The sequence below is a fragment of the Callorhinus ursinus genome, unplaced genomic scaffold, assembly GCF_003265705.2.
Source record: "Callorhinus ursinus isolate GAN/ISIS: 27379988/994484 unplaced genomic scaffold, GSC_fseal_2.0 scaffold3, whole genome shotgun sequence".
Classification (NCBI taxonomy): Eukaryota; Metazoa; Chordata; class Mammalia; order Carnivora; family Otariidae; genus Callorhinus; species Callorhinus ursinus.
In genome coordinates this window covers 43,397,059-43,424,290 of record NW_027397065.1, presented here as the reverse complement: position 1 = coordinate 43,424,290, position 27,232 = coordinate 43,397,059, and the positions used below count along the sequence as shown (strand labels likewise).

At 36.5% G+C, this 27,232-nt stretch overlaps 1 protein-coding gene across 1 annotated transcript; it reads left to right on the top strand.

The window, feature by feature from the left end:
• Nucleotides 1-2,353: 2,353 nt before the first annotated feature.
• Nucleotides 2,354-19,750, top strand: UBLCP1 (ubiquitin like domain containing CTD phosphatase 1). Its single transcript, XM_025867120.2, has 11 exons — nt 2,354-2,509; nt 5,552-5,749; nt 6,547-6,638; nt 7,038-7,123; nt 7,207-7,322; nt 8,557-8,655; nt 10,930-10,967; nt 11,480-11,578; nt 14,700-14,816; nt 16,905-17,032; nt 18,661-19,750. The coding sequence occupies exons 2-11, from the start codon at nt 5,596-5,598 to the stop codon at nt 18,686-18,688; spliced, it is 957 nt and encodes a 318-aa protein (XP_025722905.1). The 5' UTR covers nt 2,354-2,509; nt 5,552-5,595; the 3' UTR covers nt 18,689-19,750.
• Nucleotides 19,751-27,232: the final 7,482 nt, after the last annotated feature.

Here is a 27,232-nt window from a genome sequence, read left to right as displayed (position 1 = left end):
TCTCAGGGTTTGTCTCCCTCTCTGATGACTTCCCATTCAGTTTTCCCTCTTTTCCCCTATGATGCTCTGTGCTGTTTCATATATGCCACATATAAGTGAAACCATATAATTGTCTTTCTCTGACTGACTTATTTCACTCAGCATAATACCCTCCAGTTCCATCCACATCAGTGTAAGTATTCATCCTTTCTGATGGCTGAGTAATATTCCATTGTATATATACACCACATCTTCTTTATCCACTCATATGGTGATACATCGGGGCTCTGGACATTGTGCTATAAACATTGGGGTGCTTGCGCCCCTTCAGATCATTACATTTGTATCTTTGGGGTAAATACCCAGTAGAGCAATTGCTGGGTGGTAGGGTAGCTCTATTTTTAACTTCCTGAGGAAACTCCATACTGTTTTCCACAGTGGCTACACCAGCTTGCATTCCCACCAACAGTGTAAGAGGGTTCCTTTTTCTCCACATCCGCACCAATATTTCTTATTTCCTGACTTCTTAATTTTCCAGCTCCTTTAAGATATTTTTTTATTTCATGAATGTTTAGCTAAATAGAAATGGACTTGGAAGAACTGAGATATGGGCAAATCATCTGTTAAATGGACTATTTGTCCAAACTATTCTGCTACCATTATTCTCTAAGAAATACCACTGTTCAACATCTGCAATTATTAAATTATCTATACTTGAGTACATTAAACTTATCAGATTTTTCATACAATGGTTATTTTATCATTAAAAAGAATTTCTTTATGCATCCTTTTGCTTAGATTTAAAATTTAAAATGTCTTAGTTGACATTTATGATTAACAAAAACAAGCTTCTCAAGAAACAGTAAAAAATATAAAGTGCTTTTATAAGCAGCTGGTTAGCACATGAACAAGGAACAGACTGGGTTGAAAGAAAATTATAATTCATTCTCGAGTTCAGTCCCTTGTTTTTTGACCACCTCTTCGGCTGGACTGCTTATGTGTGCTTTTTGTACAAATTCTTTTAATTTTGAGTTTTCTCCCCCCCCCTTTTTTTTGAGAGCGAGAGCGAGAGAGAGAGAGAGAGAGAGAGAGAGAGAGAGAGCGCGCGCGTGTGTGTGTATAGCACATGGGAGTCGGGGTGGAGGGGGAGAGAGAGAATCCTAAGCAGGCTCCAAGCCCAGCATAGTGCGGAGGGGGAGCTTTATCTCAGCACCCTGAGATCATGACCTAAGCTGAAATGAAGAGTGGGATGCCTAATAAACTGAACCACCGAGGCGCCTCCCCCCCTTTTTTTAAGGAAAGAGGGTGTACTTTTTTTTACTGAAAATATTTCATTTTTAAAAATGAGCAGCTTTTCATGCATTACTAATGCAATAAAAATTGCCAAAAGAGAGAGGTAAGGAGAACATAAAATAGTGTTTGTCTTTACTAAAAAACTGTTAAGACAAAATACTTGGCTCTTTGCTTCCCTTCCATCACAGCCAAAAGGGAAACATGAATCAGTTACATCACTGTCAAGTAGAAGGAAAAATATACGTAATTCAAAGACTTGTGCATATCTGAGGCCAATATTATGTTCGCATTTTCCCTTTTGAAGATCTAAGTTTTGTTTGGCGCCATAAAGAACAATCTAGCGGCATTGATTTTTTTCTTCTGCCTGAAGTGATGCACATTGAGAACTCGCTGTATGAATCAGAGACTGCTCTGAATTTCCACTAAAGTCTACAATTCTTTTGTCGGGGTTTGTAACTGGCTTTCCTCGCATTCAGAGGGGAGGTGGGGATGGGCAGGTGGAGATAAAATTCGCTACAATACTTTAGTGATCTGGATGGCAGCTCTCGAATTCAGATTTGCTTCTTTGGTTTTCTGAGTGACTTAGGCTTGCCCCTTCCCATTCCTGCAGGTCCTCAGTTTACCCTTGCATCGGATAAAATGGGTAGAAAAGTCTAAGCTCCTAAAATTACTAGTGTTGGAGGCCCCTGGTGCGGGGGGGAGGAGGGGAGGGAGTTCCAAGTCTTCGGTCTTAAAGGTCACCTTTCAGCTCTCATCCGGAATATGACAAAGCCACGCGAGTCCTAGTGAGTCCTACAAAGCTCTCAGCACACCTGGAAATCCAGGGTAACGCCACCGACCCGCCTCCGACTTCGGCGAAACAATACCAGAGACGTCATTCGCCTGAAGCACCACCCCCACCAGCTCCGCGCCCACTGGCGGGCGCATGCGCAAAACAGGCGAAGGCCGGCAGCCATCCAGGGACCCTAGGTATCTGCACAGTGGTTAAAGTCTCGGAAAGGCCTGGCTCCCTCACCGGGTGAGGAGATCCCTGGCAGCGGCTATCTAGGATTACCCCCCCCCCCGCCACCAAAGACCAACGCGAGAAGGTGCCGCGCGGTCTCCAGCGCGTTTCCGTTTCAAACCTGAACTTCCGGTTCGTTAGCCGGTTCCGGTCCTCGTTTTTCACTTCCGGTCGCCCTCGGTTCCGCTGCGGCCGGTTCCTGCGTCCACTGCTGCCGGTTCCGCCGCGCTCCAGGTGAGGGGACGCAGGGCACCCCGGGGCGCTGCCCACGGAGAGGCCGTTGGGGTCGGGGGACCGCAGCGCAGCACTGGTGTTCGCGCGACGCGGCTTCCACTGCGGCCGGCCGCGGCGGGCTGGAGGCTGCTTGGAGGAGCCCTGGGCCGCGTCTGCCCCAATCCGCGGCCCAGGCCTCCGACCCTGGCCAGCTCGTCGCAGGAGCCTCCGCCCGCCCATCCGGCCTTCTCGCTTCTGTCGTGGGCTTCCTGAGCCCCAGTGGGTTTTGCGTCCCCTAACTTCATTCCTCCCTCCTCTGGGGTTTGTCTAGCCCTCCTCCTCAGCCTCCCTCTTGAAGGCATCCGGCCTCTGGGGTTTTTGAGTTTCTCCTATGCTTGTATGCTGTCCCAGACCATTCACTTCCCATAGCTGTCGCCTCCGCACTACCTCGCGGTTGCTGCTGCTGTGCTGTAGGCTTGTTGGAACGTTCACCTCTCAATGCCCAAGATGTTAACTTTTGCTGCCGTTAGTTTCAAGTCTTCGCCTTTGCAACATTTTAGTCGTGTGGTCTTGGACAAGTTGTTTTCTTTTTCAGTTTTCTAATGTGTATAATGAAGACAATAGTCGTTAGTTCAGGATTGCAAAAATAAAGTGAGATAAGTTGTTTAGCATGTTGTCATTTTTCTGTCATCGCCACCATTCGTCTTGCTCTCTAGAGTTTACTAAGTGCTGTCACAGATGTTACCTCACGCGTTAACACTGTTCTTGTTAAGTAAATATTAATAGTCTCATTTTGAGGTAGGAATTTTGGAATTGACTAGACAAGTCAGTACAGTATGGTAGAGAGAAGAACTAACCCAAACAGCTGTTCTTGACTCTAGGTTCGCTATAAAGGTGCGATCCTTACTTGTGTAGGTTTAATTGCCAACCACTCCCACCCCCAAATCATTTTTTGGTTTGCAAATCTGATAGGGTCTAGAATCATACAAAGTTAGAATTGTGTGAGAAAAAAGGTTAAATGTGAAAACAAAAAGACTCAGGCATTTGCATTTGTGTGTTCCGTTGTGAATGATCTGAATATTGAAGAAATGAGGTTCAAAAGCAGTTTTAAGGACTATGCATTTAAAATTTTGATGGTGTTTGTTTTGTTATGCTTGGTCCTTTAGAGCACTTGCCAACTTGGAATTCCCACTAGCGGTGTAGGTGTACAGTGTTTAACATTTGTATACTACTTTACTAAGCATGCAGAGCCCATGCCATCTGGCATATTTTCTTTTTTAGCTGAGAAAATTGAGTCTAGAGCACTGGCTTTCAAATTTTTAGTATGCCTCAGAGATGGAGGTGAGGGGGAGGCTGAGACAGGGATTGTTAAAAAAAAACACAAATTGCTAGGTCCTTTCTCTCCAACCCCAGTTATATTTTTAACAAGTTACCAAGTAGGGTCATGCTGTTGATTGATCTGAGACCACACTTTGAGAATACTGGTCTAAAGGTGAAATGACTTGTCCAGGCTCATCTGAAGCTCAGGTGATCTCCAAACTCTCTGCGCCCCCCCACCCCCAACACAACATAAACTATGTTAGTGCTGTTTGCATTCTCAGCTCTTGGAAATTTTCATTTTTACTCTCACCTTCACAGAGAAATAATACTTAAACCATATTTTAGTTTGGCTCAAACTCTCTTTGGCTGTTTATTGAGGATCATAACATTTGTTAGAACAAGTTATCTCTAACAGAATGCATTGCCCAAAATTAGCACTTTATTTAAATTTCAGTAGAGCAGATATAAGAGCATAAATATAAGTGATTTTATGGTGCTCTGTTCTAGTGGACATGTTGAAGACAGCTTAAGTTTCTAAGTTATTTTTGCATATTATGATTCACAATTTGCCTTCTTGCAGTTGGTCATAATCCAGGGAGAACGCAGTCAAATATTTCATTAAACAAGTGATAGCATTTGGAAATGGAGATTAGGAAATTCAGTTCTCTGACCTGGAAGAGGGCAGGGGGATAGACTTAGGAAAACTGATAGAGAGTTTTAAGAGGGAAGAGACCTACATGCTATTGTTGATGAGAATGGCAGCCAGTATTTAATCTCTGTGTGCTTGTATCTGTGCCTGTGGGGTTTGTATTTACTGATCTTTGACACCTTGCCTCCTGTAGGTCCCAATGTAAGAGAGGCAGTTGTGATGTAGGGGAAGAAGCATGAGATTTAGTCAGAAGACATGTTCTGTTCCCAGCTTTGTGCCCATGAGCAGATTGCCTAACCTCGCTGAAGTCCCGTTTCCTTAATTTTAAAAGAGGGACAATTCTTATCAACCTTGTTAAATGACATTGCATAAAAACTGTCCAATTTGTTAAATATGAAACACATAATGGCTATACTTTTTATTTAGCACAGTGCCTGGAACATTTCAGCTCAAGTTTTTAGGAAAATTTATTTAGCCAATACTTATTTATGTAGTGCTTACTATGTGCCAGGTCTGTGTGACTTATAAATAATTAGCTAATTTAACTCTCATAAGAACTTCAAAGTAGGCAGTATTCTCATCCTTAGTTTACAGATGAAGAAACCTAGACACTAAGAGTCTGATAACTTCCCAGAGTCAAATAGCTGGTAAGTGGGATAACGGATCTGAACCCAGGTACTCTGGCTCTAGACTTTGCCCTGTTAACAACTCACGGTGCCACTTATCAGGTGTTAAATAAATACAAATGGTCCATCATGGAGGAACTTAACCTGTAGCCTAAACCTGGTCAAACAGAGAGGGAGGGATAGGTAGCTGATCATTGCAGCTTAACAGTTGAACAGGGAGAATCAGACAGAGTATTAGGAAGTAGTAACTTTAAGCCAAAAATTGGGAGGGTAGGGGAATTTTAACTTTGAGTCCTAATTGCTTTTGGTGTTCTGGTAGCATTTCTGAAGGAGAAAATATTATTTCTCCACCATCAAGTTGTAAAGTAAGACGCAAACTGCATGGCTCCTAAAACTTAGTTACAAGTTTGGCTACATCTTTGTTATATCTATTTTAACTTATTTACTTGTATATCCCTTTCTTTTTAGGTATCTTTTTCTGAGTGAAAGCTGCTTGATCATATGTTTCAAGGATGGCTCTCCCTATCATCGTAAAATGGGGTGGACAGGAATATTCAGTGACCACACTTTCAGAAGATGATACCGTGTTAGATCTCAAACAGTTTCTTAAGACCCTTACAGGAGTGCTACCAGAACGCCAAAAGTTACTTGGACTCAAAGTTAAAGGTAATTCTCTCCTCACTTTAAACTTTTTGCGTTGATATATTTATGAATTTTTATATTAGCTATATTTTCTCTTTAATAAGTTTTTCCCCTTGGAGATTTCTTTGTTAGGGATTTTCCTAAAATTGTTTTATAATAAAAATAAGAATATTAAAAATTACTTGAAAATACCACCACTATTAAGATTACTTTTGATTCCTCTGATAGTTGATGTTCGCTTGTAAAACTTTTGGCACAGAAGTCTCAAGTAAAACTGTAATTTCTGACATCTGTGTTCTAGCACAGCTTTTTCATTACAGCTTGGTTCTTGTACTCTCCCTAAATTATCTTTTCTGCTTCAAAAGTAATGATGATTTAAAACGATGATTTGAAAATTATAGGCAGTGTTCATATCCAGTCTGAAAAGGACTTTCATGGTGTTTGTGTTTGTTGTATCATTGAAGGGTGAATTTTGGGTAGCAATAAATCTCTAGCTTTATCTTAGGTGCTCAGTGTTCAAGACTTTCTGGAAAATATCTTCATCTTAAACAACAAAATAAAACATGAATTTATTTTGTTTAGCTAGTTGAATAAAGGTGTCCTCTGAAATGGAGTTGGGGAAAAAACAAATCTTGTATTAGTTGCTACTTCTTAGTGTGTTAGACGTTGCTAATTCAGCAGTGACAGTTTGTTAATTTGAGGAAGAAAAAAACTGCTGTGGAATCTGTACCAAAACTTTTAATGTTAGGGTTTTGTATAATGGGATAGTGAAACCAGCACCTGAACTTTAGTGAGAAAACAGTCATTTGCTTGTATTGTAGGCAAACCTGCAGAAAATGATGTTAAGCTTGGAGCTCTCAAACTGAAACCAAATACTAAAATCATGATGATGGGAACTCGTGAGGAGAGCTTGGTAAATGTTTACTTTTGTTACCATTTGTCCCTTTGAAGATATGATTTATATTACACTGTTGTGTCATGGTTTTAATTGTGGTAAAATTGTCAGTTTGGCAGTCAGTGAAAAATAAAAACTTCACAATGTATGTGGTATTAATTCAGCAGAAAACAAATACTAGGGAACTTGTTAGTATATAGTTAGCCATAAGCATAGTAGTAGTGCAAATGGTCAAAATAACATGGTAAATCTGCCCAGTGATTGTGTATAATGAATTATAAAATGTGGAAATTTTCTCACAGTGTGTGTTTGAAAGATTCTTGACCTCAGACTGTATCTTTTATTTGATTTTTATGTTATGCATGTATTTATGTTAAAGACAATTTGGTAAAACAAAACTATTTTTCATCTTAATAGGAAGATGTCTTAGGTCCACCTCCTGACAATGATGATGTTATCAACGACTTTGATATTGAAGATGAAGTAGTTGAAGTAGAAAATAGGTAAGTGCTTTATATTATCAAAGGAAATGGGTTGTAATGTGAGAAAAAAGTGAATGTTTCACCTGATTTTATTTTTCTATTAGAGAAGAAAACCTACTGAAAATTTCTCGCAGGGTAAAAGAGTATAAAGTGGAAATTTTGAATCCTCCCAGGGAAGGGAAAAAGCTTTTGGTACTAGATGTTGATTATACGTTATTTGGTAAGTCAACTAAAATTGTGCTTTATCTTCTGTTACCCATAACAACTCTTTTTTTTCCTTTTGTTTATTTTTTCCTTCCAATATGAAATATTTGAAAGCTTTTCTTATTATTATAAAAAGTATATCATTCATTGTAGAAAATACTGAAGTCGTCTGTAATCTCAAACCCCTAAGATAACTGTTCTTATATTTTAAGTGTATCTTCCAGGGTGTGTTTGTATGTATATCCTTTTTACTTTTGCTTAATGATATTTTGAATATCTCAGTCATTTAATATTATTCATTATGAATTAAAGATACATATTTTTTGGTCAACACTACTCTAGTTTATGGCTGTATCTTAATTTAATCATGTCATTCTCTATTGATTAACATTTCAATTTTTTGAGGATTATTTAAAAAGCATTTTTGATATTTTATCATTTCAAATGATAATGGTTTTTCATTTATGTTCAGGGCAGATTCTTTTTTTAAAAGATTTTATTTATTTATTTATTTGAAAGCAAGAGAGAGCATAAGTGGTGTGAGGGGCAGAGGGAGAAGCAGACTCCCCGCTGAGGAGGGAGCCCGATGTGGGGCTCGATCCCCAAACCCTGGGATAATGACCTGAGCTGGAGGCAGATGCTTAACTTACTGAGCCATCCAGGTGCCCCAGGACAGATTCTTAAATGTAAAATTTCTCATGTCAGCAAAAAAGAAAGGTGTTTATTTCATCCTCTAATATTTCTAAGAACTGACTTCTAAGTTAACTAACTCCTGATATTAGCATGAATTTATTTACCTCTAAACCTAAACTTTAAGTACAGGTCATAAGTTAATGTGTACTTATTTTAAAATTTGATTATTAAGTTAGTTGGGCCTGTCATTCTAGTGAAATGTGATTATATCTGGAAGGTGAATGGCTAAAGTGAGTATAGATGGCTCTAGTTTGTTTTTCATGTGACAAAATAACGTCTATATTTTAAAGACTACATGAAAACTAAATTTACAGTTTACTGTATAAGCCTGAATTCTGGGTATTGCTCTTCCCAAATTAAAAAAATCAATTAATTAAAATTGAATCGCAGTGATATCAAATTGTGTGCTTTCAAAGACATCTGTTTGTCAGCCAGTATAATTCAGTCTCAGGTAGTTTGCATTTGAATGTTTATATTACATTTCATAATTTTCATTGATATCAGGTACTTGTCCATGATAACAAACTAGTAATCATCTATGACTGATTTTCTTTTAGACCATAGGTCTTGTGCAGAGACTGGAGTAGAATTAATGCGACCATATCTTCATGAATTCCTAACATCTGCATATGAGGATTATGACATTGTTATTTGGTGTAAGCTATATTTTTTGTTTAGATTTCCATGGAAGTAATCTTGTTCTGTGAATTATTCTGCTTTATAAAATGTCACTTAAAATGACCTGTGGTTAAATATGACGCAGTTTTCATTTGTTCTAGCTAATTTGTGATGAAACATGTTTGACTTTCTTGCATCACAATATAAACTTATATGTATATTTGCCAATACCACTGAAGTAGTTAAATACAGAAAGGGAGTAGGTTATGGTGTCAGAATAAAAATGATCTTATTTTCATAAGACCCCACCTTGATTAGGAATTTTTCTTTCTGATCTTTACTGTAGAATCTTTGCTGCTTCAGGATATTGTTGCTTTCTCCTTTCTTTATCACTCTAGTTTCAAAACATTTGGAGAAAGACGTATAAAAAAAAATCACAGTGATGTTGTTCTTCAGAAATAAAGGAATATGAATTAACTTGAGGAAAATTAAACAGACTAAGGCAGTATTACTCAAATTGTGGTCTGTGGACCATTCCAGGAGCTTACAGGTCTGTGATAAGATCATGAGTTTGCTCCAGAAAGTAAATTTACTACATTACTGAGCACATTATTTAGTTCAATGGACATTTTGTTGTGGCAAGACTTTATGAAGAGAAACTGTGTATTAATTTATATCTTACCTCCCCACAAACATTTAAAGTTGCTTCTTGGCAAGCCACAGGCAGAAAAGAGCTATCCTGATTATGAATTAAATAAAATCTCATCATGAAAAATGCTATGTTTAATTGTACTAGGTTTTTGATGAGTGACCACAAAGGTGTTACTTCAGTCTTTAAATTTCCTTTGTACTTTTCCTTTTAATCAGAGTATCTCCATTTTTCAGTATTAATATGAGTTCACAGCCATTTAGATTAAATACATAGTTTTCTGGTTTATAAGATACAGGGAGGAAAGCTTCCTGGGAACAAATTTTTGTTCAGCTGACACCTAAGATGATATTTGACAAAAAAGTTTTTCCTCTAAATGTTATTAAAGTAGACTTAAGAAATTTAGAGAATTTTTACAATCATATATTTAAAATAAGTTATATTTGTAAATTATGGTATCTAATGGTAGTTTGTTGAAAAGGATACTTCACTTTGGAGCTAAATTAACTAGAGTTTAATTCCGACTTTGTCCTTACTTTGTGATACTGAGCAGGTCAGTTAATATCTCTGAGCCTTAAGTTCCTCATCAGAAATGAAGATAAGTAAACCTGTATTACAGGGTAGTTATAAGAATAAAAGTATCAGTACAGCAACTAGTACCATGTCTAACATATAATAAGTAATTAATTGGAAACCCTTTTTATTAGCTATGAATATTTTTGTTTTTCATCTGGGGATTGTAGACCTAAAATAGATACTGAATTTAAAAAAATTGTTTTTCCCTATCTCATGATTGTTGTCATTGTAGATGTATCAGTCTCTAAAATTTTAGTTCAACTGACCAGTTTTGTGTGTAAGGTGATTCAGTTTGTGTGTTTGTGTGCTGAAGACTTTTATTTTGAGAACTCAGGTACCTCCTTTGTCTTTAAAAAATACACGTACACATGCTGTGAAAATTAAACTCCTTTTCCCTTTTTAAACATTTTACTTGGTAATAGCTATGTAGTTTAGTCCAGTAACTTGGGACCAGAAGGGCATATAAAACTGAGGGTTGAATTTTAATATCAGTGATCTCAAAACTGGTTGTTGTCCGACAATGAGCGGATACATAACAGAATTTATGAATTTAGTTATGTCAGTTTCGTTGTTAAAAGCTCCTAGACTCAGTGAGCACTAAGTTTCCTGAGCCTGGTAAAGTGTTGATTTTTATTGGACCTAGTGGTCTTTAACATCAACTTTTGGCGCATAACATTAATCTGCTTATATTGACATATATGCCAGTGCATGGTTTGGCAGTGGGAACATGGAAGTAAATTAGAGATTCAGGCACCCTATATTTAAATGTGGATTGATGGAGAACAGTGTCAGGGCTGTTTTAAAACAGGAATTTAGGTCTTGATTTATAAATTTCCTAGATTCAAAATTCTTTTGAATATTGGTTACCTGCATCTTTTAGATAAAAGTTGTTAAAATTCTATTCTGCGCTGATGCACTAAAAGTTCATTTTTATAAATACTTAAAATTACCATAAATATGTTAGGAAGTATTATTTGTGATGCATTTGAACTTTTAATCTTGCTTAGAAAACTTATACAGAAGAAAAAATTTTTAAATGAAGTTCAAGCTTTTCATTTGTATCATATTATCATTCTTCATATTTTAGCCGCAACAAATATGAAGTGGATTGAAGCTAAAATGAAAGTAAGTGTTAGACAATCCATTTAAGAATGTTTTGAAATTGCATTTGTCTTTTTAGAAGTTCCAAGTTAAATTAATTTCATTCTCATTGGAGGGCATTTAATAAACAGTTGGCCATTATCAGGAATAGAGCTGTGTGCTTAAAGTCTGGTTAATGGTGGAATGTATTGTGTAATTAAGTCTTTTTTAAGAAAAAGTACAGCAGAGCTCCATGTCCTTTTCCCCTCCATTTTACAATAATTTTTTTTTCTCCGTATTTTGCTTTGGTGTGTAATAAAGAAGTGATGTTCTTCTGAAATATGTAAAGGGATGTAATCTGTTTCTAGTTTCTTTTCTTTGGACTACCATTTGTTGGCTTAAATGAAAGTAATAAACTTGGTAGTTGTTGAGCAAGGTGTGATTGGTGGCCAGTAGGGTAGAAGGTGGCGTTATGGGAAATGGTAGCTGGAATATTGAGAAAGCCTGGAATTTTTCATATTATTATATTTTAACCACATGAATATTTGTATTTATAGGAGCTGGGAGTGAGCACAAATGCAAATTATAAGATTACCTTCATGTTGGACAGTGCTGCTATGATAACAGTGCATACTCCAAGGAGAGGATTAATAGACGTAAGAAATCATCTTACTTCTTTTTAAAGTTTTAAATGTTTATTTTCTAGTATACTTTTTGTATTTATGTTGGTGGAATAAAGTATAGAAAGAGTTGAGAAGTACATCTGAGTGGATAATAAATTACCAGTTGAGTTTGACATAGGAAGATGTATGTAAGGTTAATAGATTGGAATTTTAATGATAGAATTAAGGATCTTGAGCAAGACCGTCAAGAATGGTCATGGATAATTGTCCCGTGATGATGGCAGCACAGTGTTGCTCAAAACAGAGTAGGTGAGAAAAAATACTGAATAACAGTGAGGAAGATACTGGAAGCAAATCAACACATACTCACCCTGCCCTATATAAAACTGGTAAGTAAAAGCAGAAAGCATGATGCATGTACTTTGGTGTGATGTATATGTAACCCTGGAGAGGAGCAACAAGAACCACCAGAGAAAAGGGTTGGGCTAAAAAGATTAGGGTTCTTCACTTTGTTTACTCACTGAGTAACCAGTCCTATTATTGAACTCTTATTTGGAGGTGTTATGATAGTCACTGTTGGAGACATGGTCTTATACCTTTGGGAAGCACACGAACTAATAAGAATTGGGGAGAACTTAGCAAACTAGGAAAGCATAGAGGAGACTACTGAAATTGTCAAAATCATAAACAGAATCCTTTAAATGTGTGGTGATTTATTCAATAAAGGAAATACTTCATACGTCAAGGGAAAAACATTATTACCTACTAAAGTTGTACATTTATAAAATCTAAACACTAAAAAAAAGTTTGGGGAATGTTAAACATAGTCATGTTTATAATAGTGAAAAATTAGAGAAATAAAAATAAATCTGGTGGTTGCCAAAGAGGAGATAGATGAGGGGATGGGTGAAAAAGATGAAGGGGATTAAGAAAGACAAATTTCCACTTACGAAATAAGTAATGGAGATAAAAGTACAGAATAAGGAATATAGTCAATAATGTGATTAACGTATAGCGACAGATAGTGACTGAGCACTGAGTAATGTAGAGAATTGTCGAATCACTATATTGTACACTTGAAACTGATGTAACACTGTATGATAATTATACTTCAAGAAAAAATGAATAAATCCTCAATATCTAATAGTAGGGAATTGGATATAAAAATTTTTGTTCATCCATAAAATGGAATGCATTTTTGATGTAACAAATATTTGATGTAACAGAATATTTAGTGATTTAAAAATTTTTCATGACACATCATTAAAGTTAAAGAATAATTTAGAGAGCAGTATTTGCAGACTGTTAGAAATAGTTTTTAACCTTTATTTGGTTCAGGTTTCCCCTTAACAAAAGATCTATAAACTGTAAAGCTGCTGGTGTTTATAAAAAAGACTGGAGGAGGGACACCTGGACCGCTCCAGCTTGGACTCTTGATTTTGGCTCAGGTTATGATCTCAGGGTCCTGGGCTCAAGCCCCACTTAGGGGCGTGGTAGGCATGGAGTTTGCTTGGGATTCTCTCTCTTCCTCTTCCTCTACCCCTCCCCCTGCTCCTGCACTCTGTCTCTCTCTAAAATAAAATCTTAAAAAAAGACTGGAGTTAAATATATCCTTCATAATGACTGGATTATAGTTAATTTAAAATTTTCCTGTGTGCTTTTCTGTGTTTTCAGGTTTTTTTTTTCCTACAGTCAGCAGTATTATTTCCTTAATTGAGAACAAAGTAGTCCAAGTTTTGGCACTTGACATAATTAGAAAATGACAGCGCTATTTAAGAGGATGTAGGATGTTAATCCTGGGTGTCATAAACTAAAGCTCTTGTCCTATTTCATGAAGCTTTTGTTAGCTAAGAAAATGAAGAATCTGGGGCGCCTGGGTGGCTCAGTCATTGAGCATCTGCCTTTGGCTCAGGTCATGATCTCAGGGTCCTGGGATCGAGCCCCACATCAGGCTCCCTGCTCTGCCCTGCTTGTATTCCCTATCTCGCTCACTCTCTCTGTCAAATAAATAAATAAATAAATCTTAAGAAAAAGAAAATAAAAAATTTGGCTTACTATGTAAATTCCATATTTGTCTTGAAGTATTTGGTTGGTTGGTTTCAGTAGTAAACAAAGAGTAAAAACCTAAGGCAAATAAAATTAAAATATTTTAAATAATAAAATAATTTCAATAATATTCTTTGCTTAGCTAGGACACTAAGAAAAAAGGCTTTCTCTATAGTAAAATAAGTTCTAGAAAGAAAAAGAAAAACAACATTTTTAAATGACAACCTTTGTTACCATTTATTTACTACCATTTAATTTCCTATAATCTCATATTACTGTAAGAGAGATTCCTGTCTTCAGCAAAAAAGTACTTCTAAAAATTAATTTATTTAAAAAATTTTTCTGAATGTATAAAATAAACTCATATAATTCAAAAATAAAAATAAAGTATGTAATGAAAAGTCTTCCTCCCTCTGGCCCTTTAGCCACTTAGTCCTCTCTTCCTACTGTTCTTGTGTGGTCTTCCAGAGACTTTATGCAAGTACCAACAGATATGAATATGTAAGGAGTTACCTTTTTGAAGGCTCATTTTAACAACTCAGAAATAAAAGAATTTACAAATTATAGTGCTTTTGAAGTTAACCAGTTGCCCTAGAAATTGTGCACCTGTGCCACTGAATAAGACAATCAGTTTTCCTCTACAAAGTATTTAAATACTGTATTAATAGAACCAGGCACATTGTTCATTATTAAGGTTTTCTAGTTTTGAAAACAGACCCCATGTGACACTCAAGCTCTGAGGGGTTTGTATTAGCCCAGAAGTCATGTGACTACTCAGCAGACAATTAAGCAATTACTTTAAATTCTTATATTTTAAATAATTACTCCTCCTTTAACCCCAAATCTTTATGTTAAAATGATGGAGAGTCTTATAGTGGGTTTAGGTAGGTAGACGTGAGCAGACCTTTCAGAAGTTAACATCACGAGATCTGTTGTGCTTTAAAATGTGTTGCATCTCAGCTGTGGTCTGTTCACACAGCCAGCCGTCACTGTCCTACGGGAGGAAAGGAGTGCTCTGACGTAGTTTGGGCATTTTGAGGTATCTCTGCTTTTAAGAAAGGATGAACTATTGATAAAACTGGAGTTAAATCTAAACTTTTGTTCTAAGGTAAAGCCTCTTGGTGTTATATGGGGAAAGTTTTCGGAGTTTTACAGCAAAAAAAACACCATAATGTTTGATGACATTGGAAGAAATTTTCTAATGAACCCACAGAATGGACTAAAGGTAAGACATAATTTTATGCTTATGTAATCTGAAATTTGTGGTAGAACTTGAGCACTGTTGAATTTCATAAATTTTCAGAAGTACTGCATTATGGTCACAGGCAAGAAAGCTTACATATTTAGAAAAATTCATATACAGTTGAACATTCTCTCTCCCATGTTGATATCTTCTTGGGTTGCCAACTCATCCAGGTATTTTCTGTTTAGTTAGCTCTGTGGAACACCATGGGCTTACATTGACTTTCAGCATCACAAGTGAAAGCAACAGACATTTTATTTTAGGGATACAAATCTTGGGATTTCTGATGTTCTGCTTAGCTGGAAAGCTGGCAGTAAGGGCTTATTTTTTCCTTTTTAAACTGAAACTGAGGTTTTTGAAAATTCGTACAGGGCAGTTAGAGATCTTAAGAGTTATAAAATGCCAGAACTAGGAATCTCAGTCACCTTGTCTACCTTCTTAACTTTATATAAACAATCTGAGGATCAGAAAATTTGTAACTTGCCCAAAATCATGTATGTAACTGGTTAATGACAGAATCTGAGTTAGAATCTAAGTTACTTGATTCCTAGGCCAGGGGTGATCTTAGCATGAAGTCATATGCGATCTTGTGTAGGCATGATAGTAACATTTAATCCTGGTAGCATTGTAAATTGGTAACATAAACATTTAAAACTTTACATTTCTGGATGTGGTCTTTAGTGTATGAGGAAAGGTTAGAAACAGAATGCTGATCTTGGTAGTGAATTGCCACAATTATAAAAGCTGTTGACTTGGAAGAAAAGTACTTGAGGTGAATTGGTAGTTATGTTCTTCTCTAAAAATGGTTTCTCTTTGAGGCTTTAGGAGAAATGTTTTTCTTGTGTGTAGTTTGCCAGGTGTGAGGTACAGGAATAAATTCTTGAGAAAAGATTCAATTACTCTAAACCAAATTCTCTATGAACCTAATGGTTAATACCTGTTCAGGAAAAGAGGTGAAGTCATGATCTTCAAGGATGATTTTTGAGGAAAGCTTTAACTTAAAAAAAAAAAAAATACGATCATTAGTTTCATGTGTTTAGAAGAAACTTTATTTTCCTAGCCCACATTTGGGCCCTACTTACCTTTGGATGCAGGGATGATATAAATTTCTAGTTCTTCATATTACTTTAGAGCAGGATTTTTTTTTTTAAACTAGGCATTCCATAGAATCACTGAAGGAATTTCTAAAAATACATGTTTACAATCCCCCCAAATTTTAATTCAAGAGAGGTATTTTTAAACATTCCACTAGAAATCTCTCATATGTCTCCTTTTGAAAACCTCTTTTAAGAAGGTAGTTAATGATTTGCCCACATTGACATAAAAGCAGTTTTGAAATTGAGAACTATTCTTACTGTGTTTTGTTGTCATGGTTTCATAATGTTGATAGAAGTCTCAAAAAAGATTTCACAGAGATCTTAAAGATGACTGCTCATTTTTAGAACAGTAAACTTCTAATATAAGCTTGCTAATCTTAAGGTTTGACATAGGATATATAAGACATTGTGAATTATGAATACAGTACTGAACTAAAAAAACTTTAGTTTTGGTCATGGATAAATCAATACTCTGAAAATTTCATTTTTATTTATACAAGGAAATGATGATATAAGAGAATGCAGATAATCTAGACCATCTTAAGTTCCAAAAATCTTTCTTTGATATGAGGCTACAGTGGTCATATATATTCTGCCCTGCTAGTGAGATCATTTTTAAAGAATGTTACAATAAGAAGTGATTATGCTAGAACAAGTGAAGGTAGTTAAGTGAATAGTAGACTTTTTTCCACTTAACTAGTTTAACTTTTAGATCCAGAGTCATCGGAGTATTTTAGTTTTAGGGATTTTAGTATTTTAGGTACATGAGGTAGAAGGGCTCTCAACTTGTTACTGTAAACGTTATACACGGACTGTCAGTTTATTTCACTGAGATAGTGCAAAAGTCATTTTTAGTACTGACATCCTTAGTAATATTTTCATCTCATTAACTGAATCTGAATGAGAGGATAGTGTAGATTTGTGCTAGTTTCCTTATTGCAGTGTGAAGTGTTGGATGTTTGTTTTCTAACAGATAAGGCCTTTTATGAAAGCACACCTAAATCGAGATAAAGACAAAGAACTTTTAAAATTAACTCAGTACCTCAAGGAGATAGCAAAATTAGATGACTTCTTGGACCTAAACCACAAATATTGGGAAAGGTAAGTGCTAATTGCTTATTCATTTCCTTTTCACAGGAGTGAATGAAAACATTGTCTGGTGACCCTGGTATACACATAATTCTGAACTTTTATTTAAGATGGGTGAATTCTAAAACTATTTTCTAATGCAGTGACATTTCCCCCAAAAGTATTCTTCCCTTTCATCTTAACCTCTACCCTGTTCATAAACCTGCCATCTCTTAAGATCTTTAATGCTTCTAGGAGAGAGGATTTGAGACTGGTACACATTTGTGTTGCTTATAAATTATTTTGTGACACTGGATAGGTCACTCTTTTATGAATCATATGGGAAGGTAGTCCCTGTTCTCATACTATAAAATAAAGTCAGGATAAAGTAAAACACACTAAAAAGTTTCCTGTTAAAAATCACTCTACAAGTAACCTCTCTGTGTAGCAGAAAAATTAGAAAACTATAATCCAGTAGAGAAACAATTACTTAATGATTTTTCTTTCCAAAGAGAGCCACCTTACCATCTTGGTGTATGGTCTTCTAGTCTTTTTTTCTAATCACAAACATAGGCACACATCTACATATAGCCTGCATATGAACATCAAGATTCTGAAGTAGGGGAAACCTCTGGGGAAGTGGACAGGATTATAGTGTACTGCAAGTAATTTTTTGGAATTTGGTTTTTAGAGATCTGCTTGCATTAATACAGCAACAAAAGGTACTGTTCATGTAATAACAGTTTGGCTTTTCAGATCACTCTGTCATATAGCTTCTTATTAGATGATTCTCATAATCCTATTAGGAAGGTAATGCAGGCATTTTTATCCTCATCTCCAAATTATTAATGATGTAACAAAGGCATGGAGTTAATAAATGCCACAAAATGAACAAGTTTACACCATTAAAATGTGTTCAGGTCTAATGATTTTAAGAGCTCTTTCCCCACCCCATACTACTGAGTATAGTAATTTGTAAATGTGAAAACCCACAATTGTTACTCAAGAAAAATAAGATCTTTATTTATTTATTTATTTTTAAGATTTTATTTATTTGTTTGACACAGAGAGACACAGCGAGAGAGGGAATACAAGCAGGGGGAGTGGGAGAGGGAGAAGCAGGCTTTCCGCAGAGCAGGGAGCCCGATGCAGGGCTCGATCCCAGGACCCTGGGATCCTGACCTGAGCCGAAGGCAGACACTTAACGACTGAGCCACCTAGGCGCCCCGTGGAAAAATAAGATTTTTAAATGAGTTTGAGGTTCTTTTTGGAAATTACAGTATTAATATACCGCTTTCACATGAGGTAGTCAGGCAGTATGAAGGGAGAGAATGCAGTCTCCAGAGCCTTGTTTTGAATCTGAGCTCTGCCACTTTCTAGCTGGTTGGGAACTTGGGCACTTAGCCTCTTTGTGCTTGTAAAATAGGAATAAGTTCTAAAAAAAAGGTCTTCATAGAGCTGTTGTGAGGATGAATGAATTAATACCTGTACTTAAAACTGTGGTTGGCACATAAAACAATCAACAGATATTAGATTATTAACAATTATTACTCATCTGGAGAAGTGTTGTTAAATGAACTGCTTCTTTTGGGAGGAGAGTTAGATTGTTATTGTGAATTTATCATGATACAGCTTAGACATCTTTATTTTATTTCTTGCAGGTATCTGTCAAAGAAGCAAGGACAATAGTTACAAGTTATACTGGCAGTTATTGAGGATACTTGAGATCATGAACCTCTTGCTTTTATGCTAGAAATCATTATGATAGTGCTGGACACTGCAGTGAATATCAGACTGCTTATACTTGGTCTTCCAGTTTTTTGTAAATTTAATTTTATATTTTTTGAAGATCATAGCAATATGCTAAAAAAATCCTTTTTTCCCCCTCTATGAATATACTCTTACCCTTGAAAAATATTTTCTCCAGCATTGAGTACTGAGTTCCTCCCCCCCCCCAAAACACAAAAGTCGACAAAAATGTATACTCAACAATGTCATTTTGTGGCTTTGGAAACAAGTTATGTCTTGTGTTTTTGTTTCATTGTGTTGTTGTCTGACTAAATCAAAGACCAAACCCATCTTGCAACTACTCCTTTTCCCTTTAAAACAAAACAAAACAAAAAAAAGTTTTTGCATAAGGATCCTAGTTTGGTATGCTTAAAATCACCAAGAGTTTTTTTATTCCTTTGTCATAGACACCGTTTCTCTTCTTACTGTGCACTATTTACATCTCTAAATTTTGAGCTGTCTCAGTTTGGTCTATATGTGTGTCCGTGTTTTTTGAGTAAAACTGGAAAATGTCAGCTGTGATACAAGTGTGTCTCATAGTATGAGAAATAGAAAACATAAGACTGAAGAATACAAACTAAGGAACAAAAGTTATTTCTTTTTGGTGGCTAAGTAGAAGCACTTCTGCCTAAAACCGTTGTCATGAAAGCAACTAAAGGCAATACATTTTTAAGGGGACAGCCCTAAAAAGCATGAACAAAAAGTTTTTGTTCTGTTCCAGCTATATCTTGTCTAATTGCAAACACTGTGTCTCAGTGAAAATATTTAGCCATAAGATTAAAAAAAATTATTTGCAATGCTTACACCTGCAGATATGTAATGTGACCACTGTTTTGTGTTGACAGTATTGCTTTATACAGTTCTTATATTTGAAAGGAATCTGATCCTTTCAAATAAACATGGTGTATATTGTTCTCACGGGACTGTTTCAGTGGTGTAAATAATAAATACTTTTTCTTAAAACATTGGCTTTGCTCTTTACTGTTCCAAATATTTTGCCTCTTTGTTGAATCACAAAGTGAAACAAACAGTAGGCTGGGGCAAGGACCTCTTGAAAAAATCTAAATGTGTATGGTTTAAAAGTGTGAATCACTATTCATTCAGAATTGGTTTTAGCAGCTACTTAGATATGTTAAATTACTTAGTTCTAATAAGTACCATGTTTTCAGGAAGATAAGCTGTTTTCTTTGTGACAGGTTATTATAAAGATATACAGTGCAGAAGAGTTTGAGAACCCTTAAATAATTTAAGATGATTCAATTAAAAACATATTTCTAAATTATGAGGCTAAATTTAAATATTTAAGGATGGAGTAGAATTTTTTGGAATATTCATTTCACTGGGGCATTTTCCCATTGTAAAAGGCAGTTTATCGTTCCAAGGTAGGCATGGAAAGGGCTTAATTTTGTTAAGAAAACTGAACACTTAGAACTGTTTAGTTCAATAAAGAGCAGAACATGTTCTAAATCAATATAAAATACGAAAGTGAGCAAGCCTCAAAGCAAAGTAGGATTTTTAAAAAAATGCTCTCTGCCATTAGGTGGTGCTCAAACCAAAGTTTATTAGCTGGTATGCAAAATTTAGTTCTGGGAGAACATTGTCACTGTCGGCTTACCGAGATCACATGTGTTTTCTAATAGAGTATTGGCGTTTTTACTTTGTCTTCTGCATCTCATGATTTATTGAGCAGATCGATCTACCTCTGTGTATGTGGCTCACACAACAGAACCAGGCATATACATATGCTGATGAAACAGCAAGTTAGTTCTATGGTTTATATGTTCCAAACTTTTAAGCAGTTGGTTCTTAGTAAAGTATATTTAATCTAAAAATTGCAGAACATCATTAAACCTTTGATTCAGAGGGCACTTTGAGATCTAGTAGCCCCTCAGGTCCTTTATGAAAATCAGTTATTGGACTAATGATACCTATAGGGGTTACTCAGTTTTAAAAGCAAAGAATAGATATACGGGTCATTACAGTGAGTAACTGAAATGTTCTTTATTCAGAGAAAGTAAAATGACTGTCAGTTTTGTGGAGCTGTGTAGGGAAAGGGGCCTGGGAAAGAAGAATATGCAAAAAAAAAAAAAGGAAAAATGCAAATTACTTAGGTTCTTGCTTGGTTTTTAAGTGACAGTTGGTTGCCAAGAATAGTAATAAAACATGTGAATAGGGAATAAACTGGGTGAAGGATTTTCTCATCCCAAGTAATCAACAGAACTCTCAAGGAAGAAATTGTTAGTTTCCCCTAAGGTATTTTTTACATCAAAATTTATTCTTATTAACTGGAATAGCAGCCCAAGAGGTGTTGCTAGAGTAAACACTTACATATTTATGTAAGGATATACTAGTTTTTGGAATTGCTTTGGAGAAGCTATGTCGGTCTTGATGGGAATGCTAAGTATTTAGATCTTAAAGAGAAATCCTTGAAGATTAGTTTGACAGATTTATCAAAGACTTATGAGAAATTAATGCATGATAAGAACTAGAACAGAAATATCAGACATCCTGTGGGTTTAAAAAAGACTATCAGTTACCTAAATATCCATGAGTTTCCATGTAGAATGGAAAATCGTACAAAATCTCTGACACTGATGATTTTTTAAAAACTCTTTGGAAGTAAGCAAGCACTTCTTAAATGCTGGTATAAAGATACTTCCTGATATAAAGTATTACTTATTAAAACCTGATTTCCTTCTGAAAAGCTTTAAAAGTTCAACCTATCATTAATAAAACCATTTATAAACAGTGGGAACACAATCATTAAAAATATCAAAAACAAAAAATATCCAAAACAGATTGCTTACACATTAGTGATATTTCCATAAGTCAATAGGGTTACAACAAATGAGTTACATTGTATGTGTGTAATTTGTGACAGTAAAGGCCAAACTGAGGACTTTTTAGGAACATAGAGATTATTAAAATGAAATAAACAGTTTTAATTGAATACAAATCCCTCTTAATCCTATTACCAACTCTTAATTCCCTGGAGCACTTTTGATTGCTAATACTTCTTGTTACATAATATGTAGGCACAGCTAGTTTCCCAGGTGAGGCCTTAAAAAGAAAAGGCAAGTGATAGGTCTGAAAAACCCATGGCTAGAATCCCTCCTTAACTAACAGTGAGATCTTGTACAGTCTCTCTAATTCTTTGAACTTTTGTTTCCTCCTCAAAAAAGTTCTAATAATGACACTTCTCTTTCCCATAGGCTGTTGCAAAGATCAAATGAGAATTCATGGGAAGGTATGTGGAAGCAGTTCAAGCTTATGTGAATCTTAGATGTTATTAGAAGTGGTTCAGAGTGTGGCTATGATTGAGCTGTGTCATTCTTGAAATTATAATTACCAAGAGTGTAGTAGTAAAAGGAAAACCTTGTGTAATTAAGTGTATGTTTTACAAATATTACCATGGCTTTCTGAGAGTCCTAAACAAAGTAGAATGAGGACGACTTCTTACAGTCTCCATGTTTTTGTAAGTATCCAGCTGCACTTGTTAGTAATCGCCTGGACTAGAAGACCTGCCAGCCCTGCTCCTAACCCCCCCAACGTAGGTATGTTTGAAACTTTAGGGGCATTGTAATTACAGCTTGTATAGTGGAATATTAACATAATTTTAATTTTGGAAAAGCTGTTCCCAGACAGAAGCTAGCTAATTTTGCCATGCGTGTAAAAAATAAACATTCCAAAGCAATAAGAATTTTTTAAGTATTTTTTTTCTTGTAAAGCTGTACTAAGGTAGATACTAGTTTTTTTTCCTGACAGGCTTGGCAGAATGAACTGTCTGTGCAGGAACCAGGCAGTCCACATTTAACGGATATTTGTTAGTCCCCACTATGTGTCTCAGGTGCCGTTCGTCAGAGGTAAACATGAAAAGATTGTCTTCTCTCACAGAATTTGTGTTTCAGTGAAAAAAATGATAAAATATAATTTTCAGAGACTGAGAAGTGCTATACAAACATAATACAGAAAGTGGAGTTGAAGGTTGGTGATTGGCAATAGCATGGGAGTGGGAAGACGTGAATGCTAAGCGATAGCTCAGAATATTATGAACAGGAGTAGTGTGGGTAGAGCTAGGAGCATGTGCAAGGCCTTAAGGCGTAGTGGGAGGTGAGTGGTGGCTGGTGGGAGAAGAGGGTGAAGAGGTAGGCAGAGCCCATGGGGATAGGATTTGGCAGGTCACTGTAAGTAATCTGGTGAATTCTAAGTGAAACAGGACACCAGTGGAGGGTTTTAAGTAGGGAAATGATAATTTTTTAATCGCCTTATTGAGATCAAATTTACACAACCTAAAATTCACCCATTTGAAGTGTGTGAGTCAGTGATTTTCAGTATATTTAGAGTTGTGCAGCCATGACCATGATCTAATTTGAGAACCTGATTTGTTTTTAAAAAGATCATTCTGGCGTGTGGAGAATGGACTATAGAGGGGCAAAAGTAGAAAGGACGATCAGTTAGGAGGTTACTGTTATTATCCAGGTGAGAGAGGTTTCCGAAGTAACCGAAGGAAAGTTTGCATTCCTTCACTCCTTCACTGCATCGCTTCCTAACTACCAGTCAAGGCCCCGTAGTGTGCTAGGTACTGTTTGAGAGGCTAGGTCTCCAGTGGTGAATGAGGCAGGCGTGATCCCTGCCCTGTGGATCATGCCCCTGTGGGACCGTGCATGGCAAACTCATCCCTCTGGGCTTCACCACCTGCTCAGGCATTTCATTTGAAGAATGGAGAACTCAGCATATCAAAAGTCAACATACAAAGAACTTTTCTTACTCCACCTATACTGACAGTGAAAAAGCCCTCCGGGACTTCAGCCCATCCTGCTGTCCAGAGGCTGGCCCTGTGGTGAAATGTCTAGTATGACCATGCATGGCGTGTGACAGTGTGGAGGGGAGCAGTCAGGCAGAAAGATCAAAGACCCCTTTCCATTTCTCTAGGGAGTGTTGCAGGGAGTATAGACTATCCTAGCTGTTTCATACATGGGCAGCAGAGAAAGTCATTTACGGAGTACTCTGCATTTATACTCAACATAACCACTTCCTCCCCAGCATCTAATGGGTCTACAATGTGTGCTCTAACTCGGTGACTGAGTTCTGCTGCCAGATGTTTTCTCAACTTTCAATCCCAGGAAGCCTTCCTCCAACACTCATGCAAACTGGTTCAAAGGTGCTGCGTTAAAATCAGATCTTTCAGAGCATGCACTGCTGTAAAATTTTGGAAATTTTAGTCAAAGCATAATCAAAATAATAAGCTAAGCCTGAGCATCTACTAAGGGGAAAATAATGAATGAATACTTAAGCACTATTGCCGATCTTACTGTTTTAAGAAGACATAATTAAAAAGAAAGAATATCGGACTGTGAATATTCTTCATTTCCCCCTAGGTGGTTCTTTGCTCAAAGAAGAATGAGTGTGCATCATTGTTTTGGTGGATTTGGTGAATCTGTTGAGTCAATGTTAGACCTAATTGTTTAAAAGACCTTTCGTTTTCATTTTTAAGGACTATATTTATTTGAGAAGTACAAGTAATTTTTTTAAATTACATATAATTTCACCATCTTGGGGTGACCCAGTTAACATTGTGATGCACTTCCTTCCGGGCTTTTCTCTGTGTCCATGTGTACTGATGAAATATTTGTGTAAGAATGGCTAGACGTGTCTCAGTGACTCTCTGTGCTTGAATTAGCCTGTGTGGTTATTTTTAGATCCATATAATTGAAAGCCTCTGGAAACAGATCCTCTTTCTATTACTTTTGTATTCTTTCCAGGTACATCGTAAGTTTCTGAACTTGGTAGATCTGTGACAAGAGTTAAGCTAACAAATGTGTAAATAAACAAGCCATAAAATATGCTTACTTAATACCCTTATTTTTAACATTTGCTTCTTTAAATGCTTCCAACTATAACAAGATTCATGACAGAATAGAATACATGTATTTATTTCCCTTTTCTTTTTGTATTCCTGCAAAAGAATCAATCCCTGTATTGATTTTTTCCATCTACCTAATAGGAGGATATAGTGAAATAAGGAAAATATTTTCATGAAAGCTTATTGTAAAGAAGAAATTTGTAAGTTCCGGTTACTGATAACAGTGATGTTGGGTGGGTGAACTACTATAGTCTTATGTCTCTATGATATACAAGAGATATTTTCATCTGTCTCTTAGATAACATTTTGCTTTTAGTATAGTAGTAAATTGATTTGTGGTTTACAAATGCCTTCACCAGACAGTAATAGAAGTGCAGAGCACCATATCTAATGCCGTAATTATTTCTCATATTTCTCATTTCTCATACATTGATATTCTCAGGGAATTCTGGGAGCTCAAAACTAGATGATTGTCCGTTCTGATTGATAGGACACAGATAGGTATTATACTGATGCCACTGAACAACAAATCATTGAAAACAAAGTGCTACAATTTGCCTGCTGCCATCCAGTTCACTGAGTAACTAAGCATCCACATATCCAGCCCCACTGTGAGGTTCAGTGAATATGCATGGGAGCCCACGTGTTGAGGAAGTCCTTCCAGGGCCACTGAGCTCTAACACTTCTCAAAAAGGGCCCAAGGCGGACCCATATTATTGCTGCTGCGTCAGGCAGCTTCAGCATATGTGAAAAGATAGTTAGATCCCGTAGGTCAGGGATGATCCTGTGGTTTGAGTGATTGGAGGAACTCAGCTAAGTCGTGTTTTGGAGCGCAGGTTGGGATCTCATGCAATCTTGAAAGCACCACTTTGGGACAGCAGGGCAGGGTATGGCCCCCATAAACACGGACATGGGAGTTAACAGGTCTGGGTTGAACAGCCAGTCCCACAACTTCTGGGGGATCTAGGATTAGAAACTTAACTCCCTGTGTTTTTTATTGCCACATAACATCACCACAAGCTTAGTGACTTAAAACAGCATGCATTTATTATCTCATCGATTTCCATGGTTAGGAGTCTGAGCACAGTTTAGCTGGATCAGGGTCTCACAAGTCTGCATCAGGGTGTTGGACAGGCTGGATTTCATGTGGAGGCTTGCCTGGGGGAGAATCTGCTTCCCAAGAATCTGCTCATTCAGGTTGTTGGCAGAATTCATTTCCTTGAGGCTATATGGCGGGATGTATGACTGATGTCCCCCTACTTTTTAGTGGCTGTCAGCTGCCCTCAGGTTCTAGAGGCTTCCCATAATTCCTTCCCACATGAGCTTCTCCAATATGGTGACTTAACCTCATCCAACCCTCAAGCAGAGTCTCTGACTCCAATCTGCCAGAACAGAGTTGTCTTATATAACGTGAAGTAATCCTGGGAGTGACATCCTATCACATTTCCCATATTCTGTTAGAATCAAATGACAAATCCCTCCCACACTCGGGAGGGAATTACGCAAAGGTGTGAACACCAGGAGGTAGAATCATTGAGGGTTATTTTATGGTTTCTCTGCCACAATCCCTGATCCTAATCTGTAAAGTTGGTATCAAAATACTTCACAAGGTGATTAGATTCAAAATAATAACACTTATGAAGTGTTTGCATGGTGCCTGGGACATAGCATTCAATAAATGTGATGGTGATGGTCAGAATCATTGGTGATAACCAATGAATGTCCTGATTATTACTTTAAGTCTTCCTAAATCATGGCCCTTGTAAGAACTCCTTAGAGTACAGAGAATTTCAAGTTTTGAACTTGAGTCTTTCAAAGGATAGCATCAAACCAGTTATCTATGTGATAAGGAGAGAAGGCAAAGAAAGACATTGGTTATCTAAGGCAGGACATAATTCAAGAATAATATCTAACTTGACTTTGAAATAAATTTTAAGATTTATATTCTTTCTCTGATTGCTTATGCTAAGAAGGAAGTCATAAAGGACTGCTTGTTGTGTAATTCTATGTATATGAAATTATAGAACAGGCAAAACCACAGAGACAGAAAGTCGACAGTGGTTGCCTAGGGCTGCCGGAGAGGAGAGGGATGCTGGGATTGGAGCCTGATGGCTAAGGAGTGCTGGGTTTCTTTTTGGAGTATTGAAAATATTCTAAAATAGATTGTGGTGATGGCTGCACAGCTCTGTGAATATACCAAAAGCCATTGAGTTGTATGCTTTAAACGGTCAATTGTGTAATATGTGAATTATACTCATTATAGCTATTAAAAAAACTTGGCATTCAAATTCTAGTAGCTAATAATGGCTTCAGTCTATAGAGTTAAAAGAGTAAAGCCAAAAATGAGAGTTTGTTTGTATATATTTGAATAACTTTGCCATTATTTCAAAAGTGAAATTCTTCCCTTTTTTGGATCTAGGGCCAAATGTAAACTCACAAATTGCTTATTTGTATATACTTGCCTTTTGAGATTCAGTACTCAATATTTCTCTTACCCAGTCAAGTTTTAAAATTTACGAATTGAAATTACTCAGATTGAATTTTCTAAATTTATTTGTGTAAAGAAGAGACAAATTGCAAAA

What these genes read in the sequence shown, in the direction of transcription:
- UBLCP1 (XM_025867120.2), top strand. Translation starts at nt 5,596, where the DNA reads ATGGCTCTCCCTATCATCGTAAAATGGGGTGGACAGGAATATTCAGTG. An exon ending in GAACTCGTGAGGAGAGCTTG is followed by an intron (nt 6,639 to 7,037) that starts GTAAATGTTTAC and finishes TCATCTTAATAG; the next exon opens with GAAGATGTCTTAGGTCCACC. An exon ending in TGTTGATTATACGTTATTTG is followed by an intron (nt 7,323 to 8,556) that starts GTAAGTCAACTA and finishes ATTTTCTTTTAG; the next exon opens with ACCATAGGTCTTGTGCAGAG.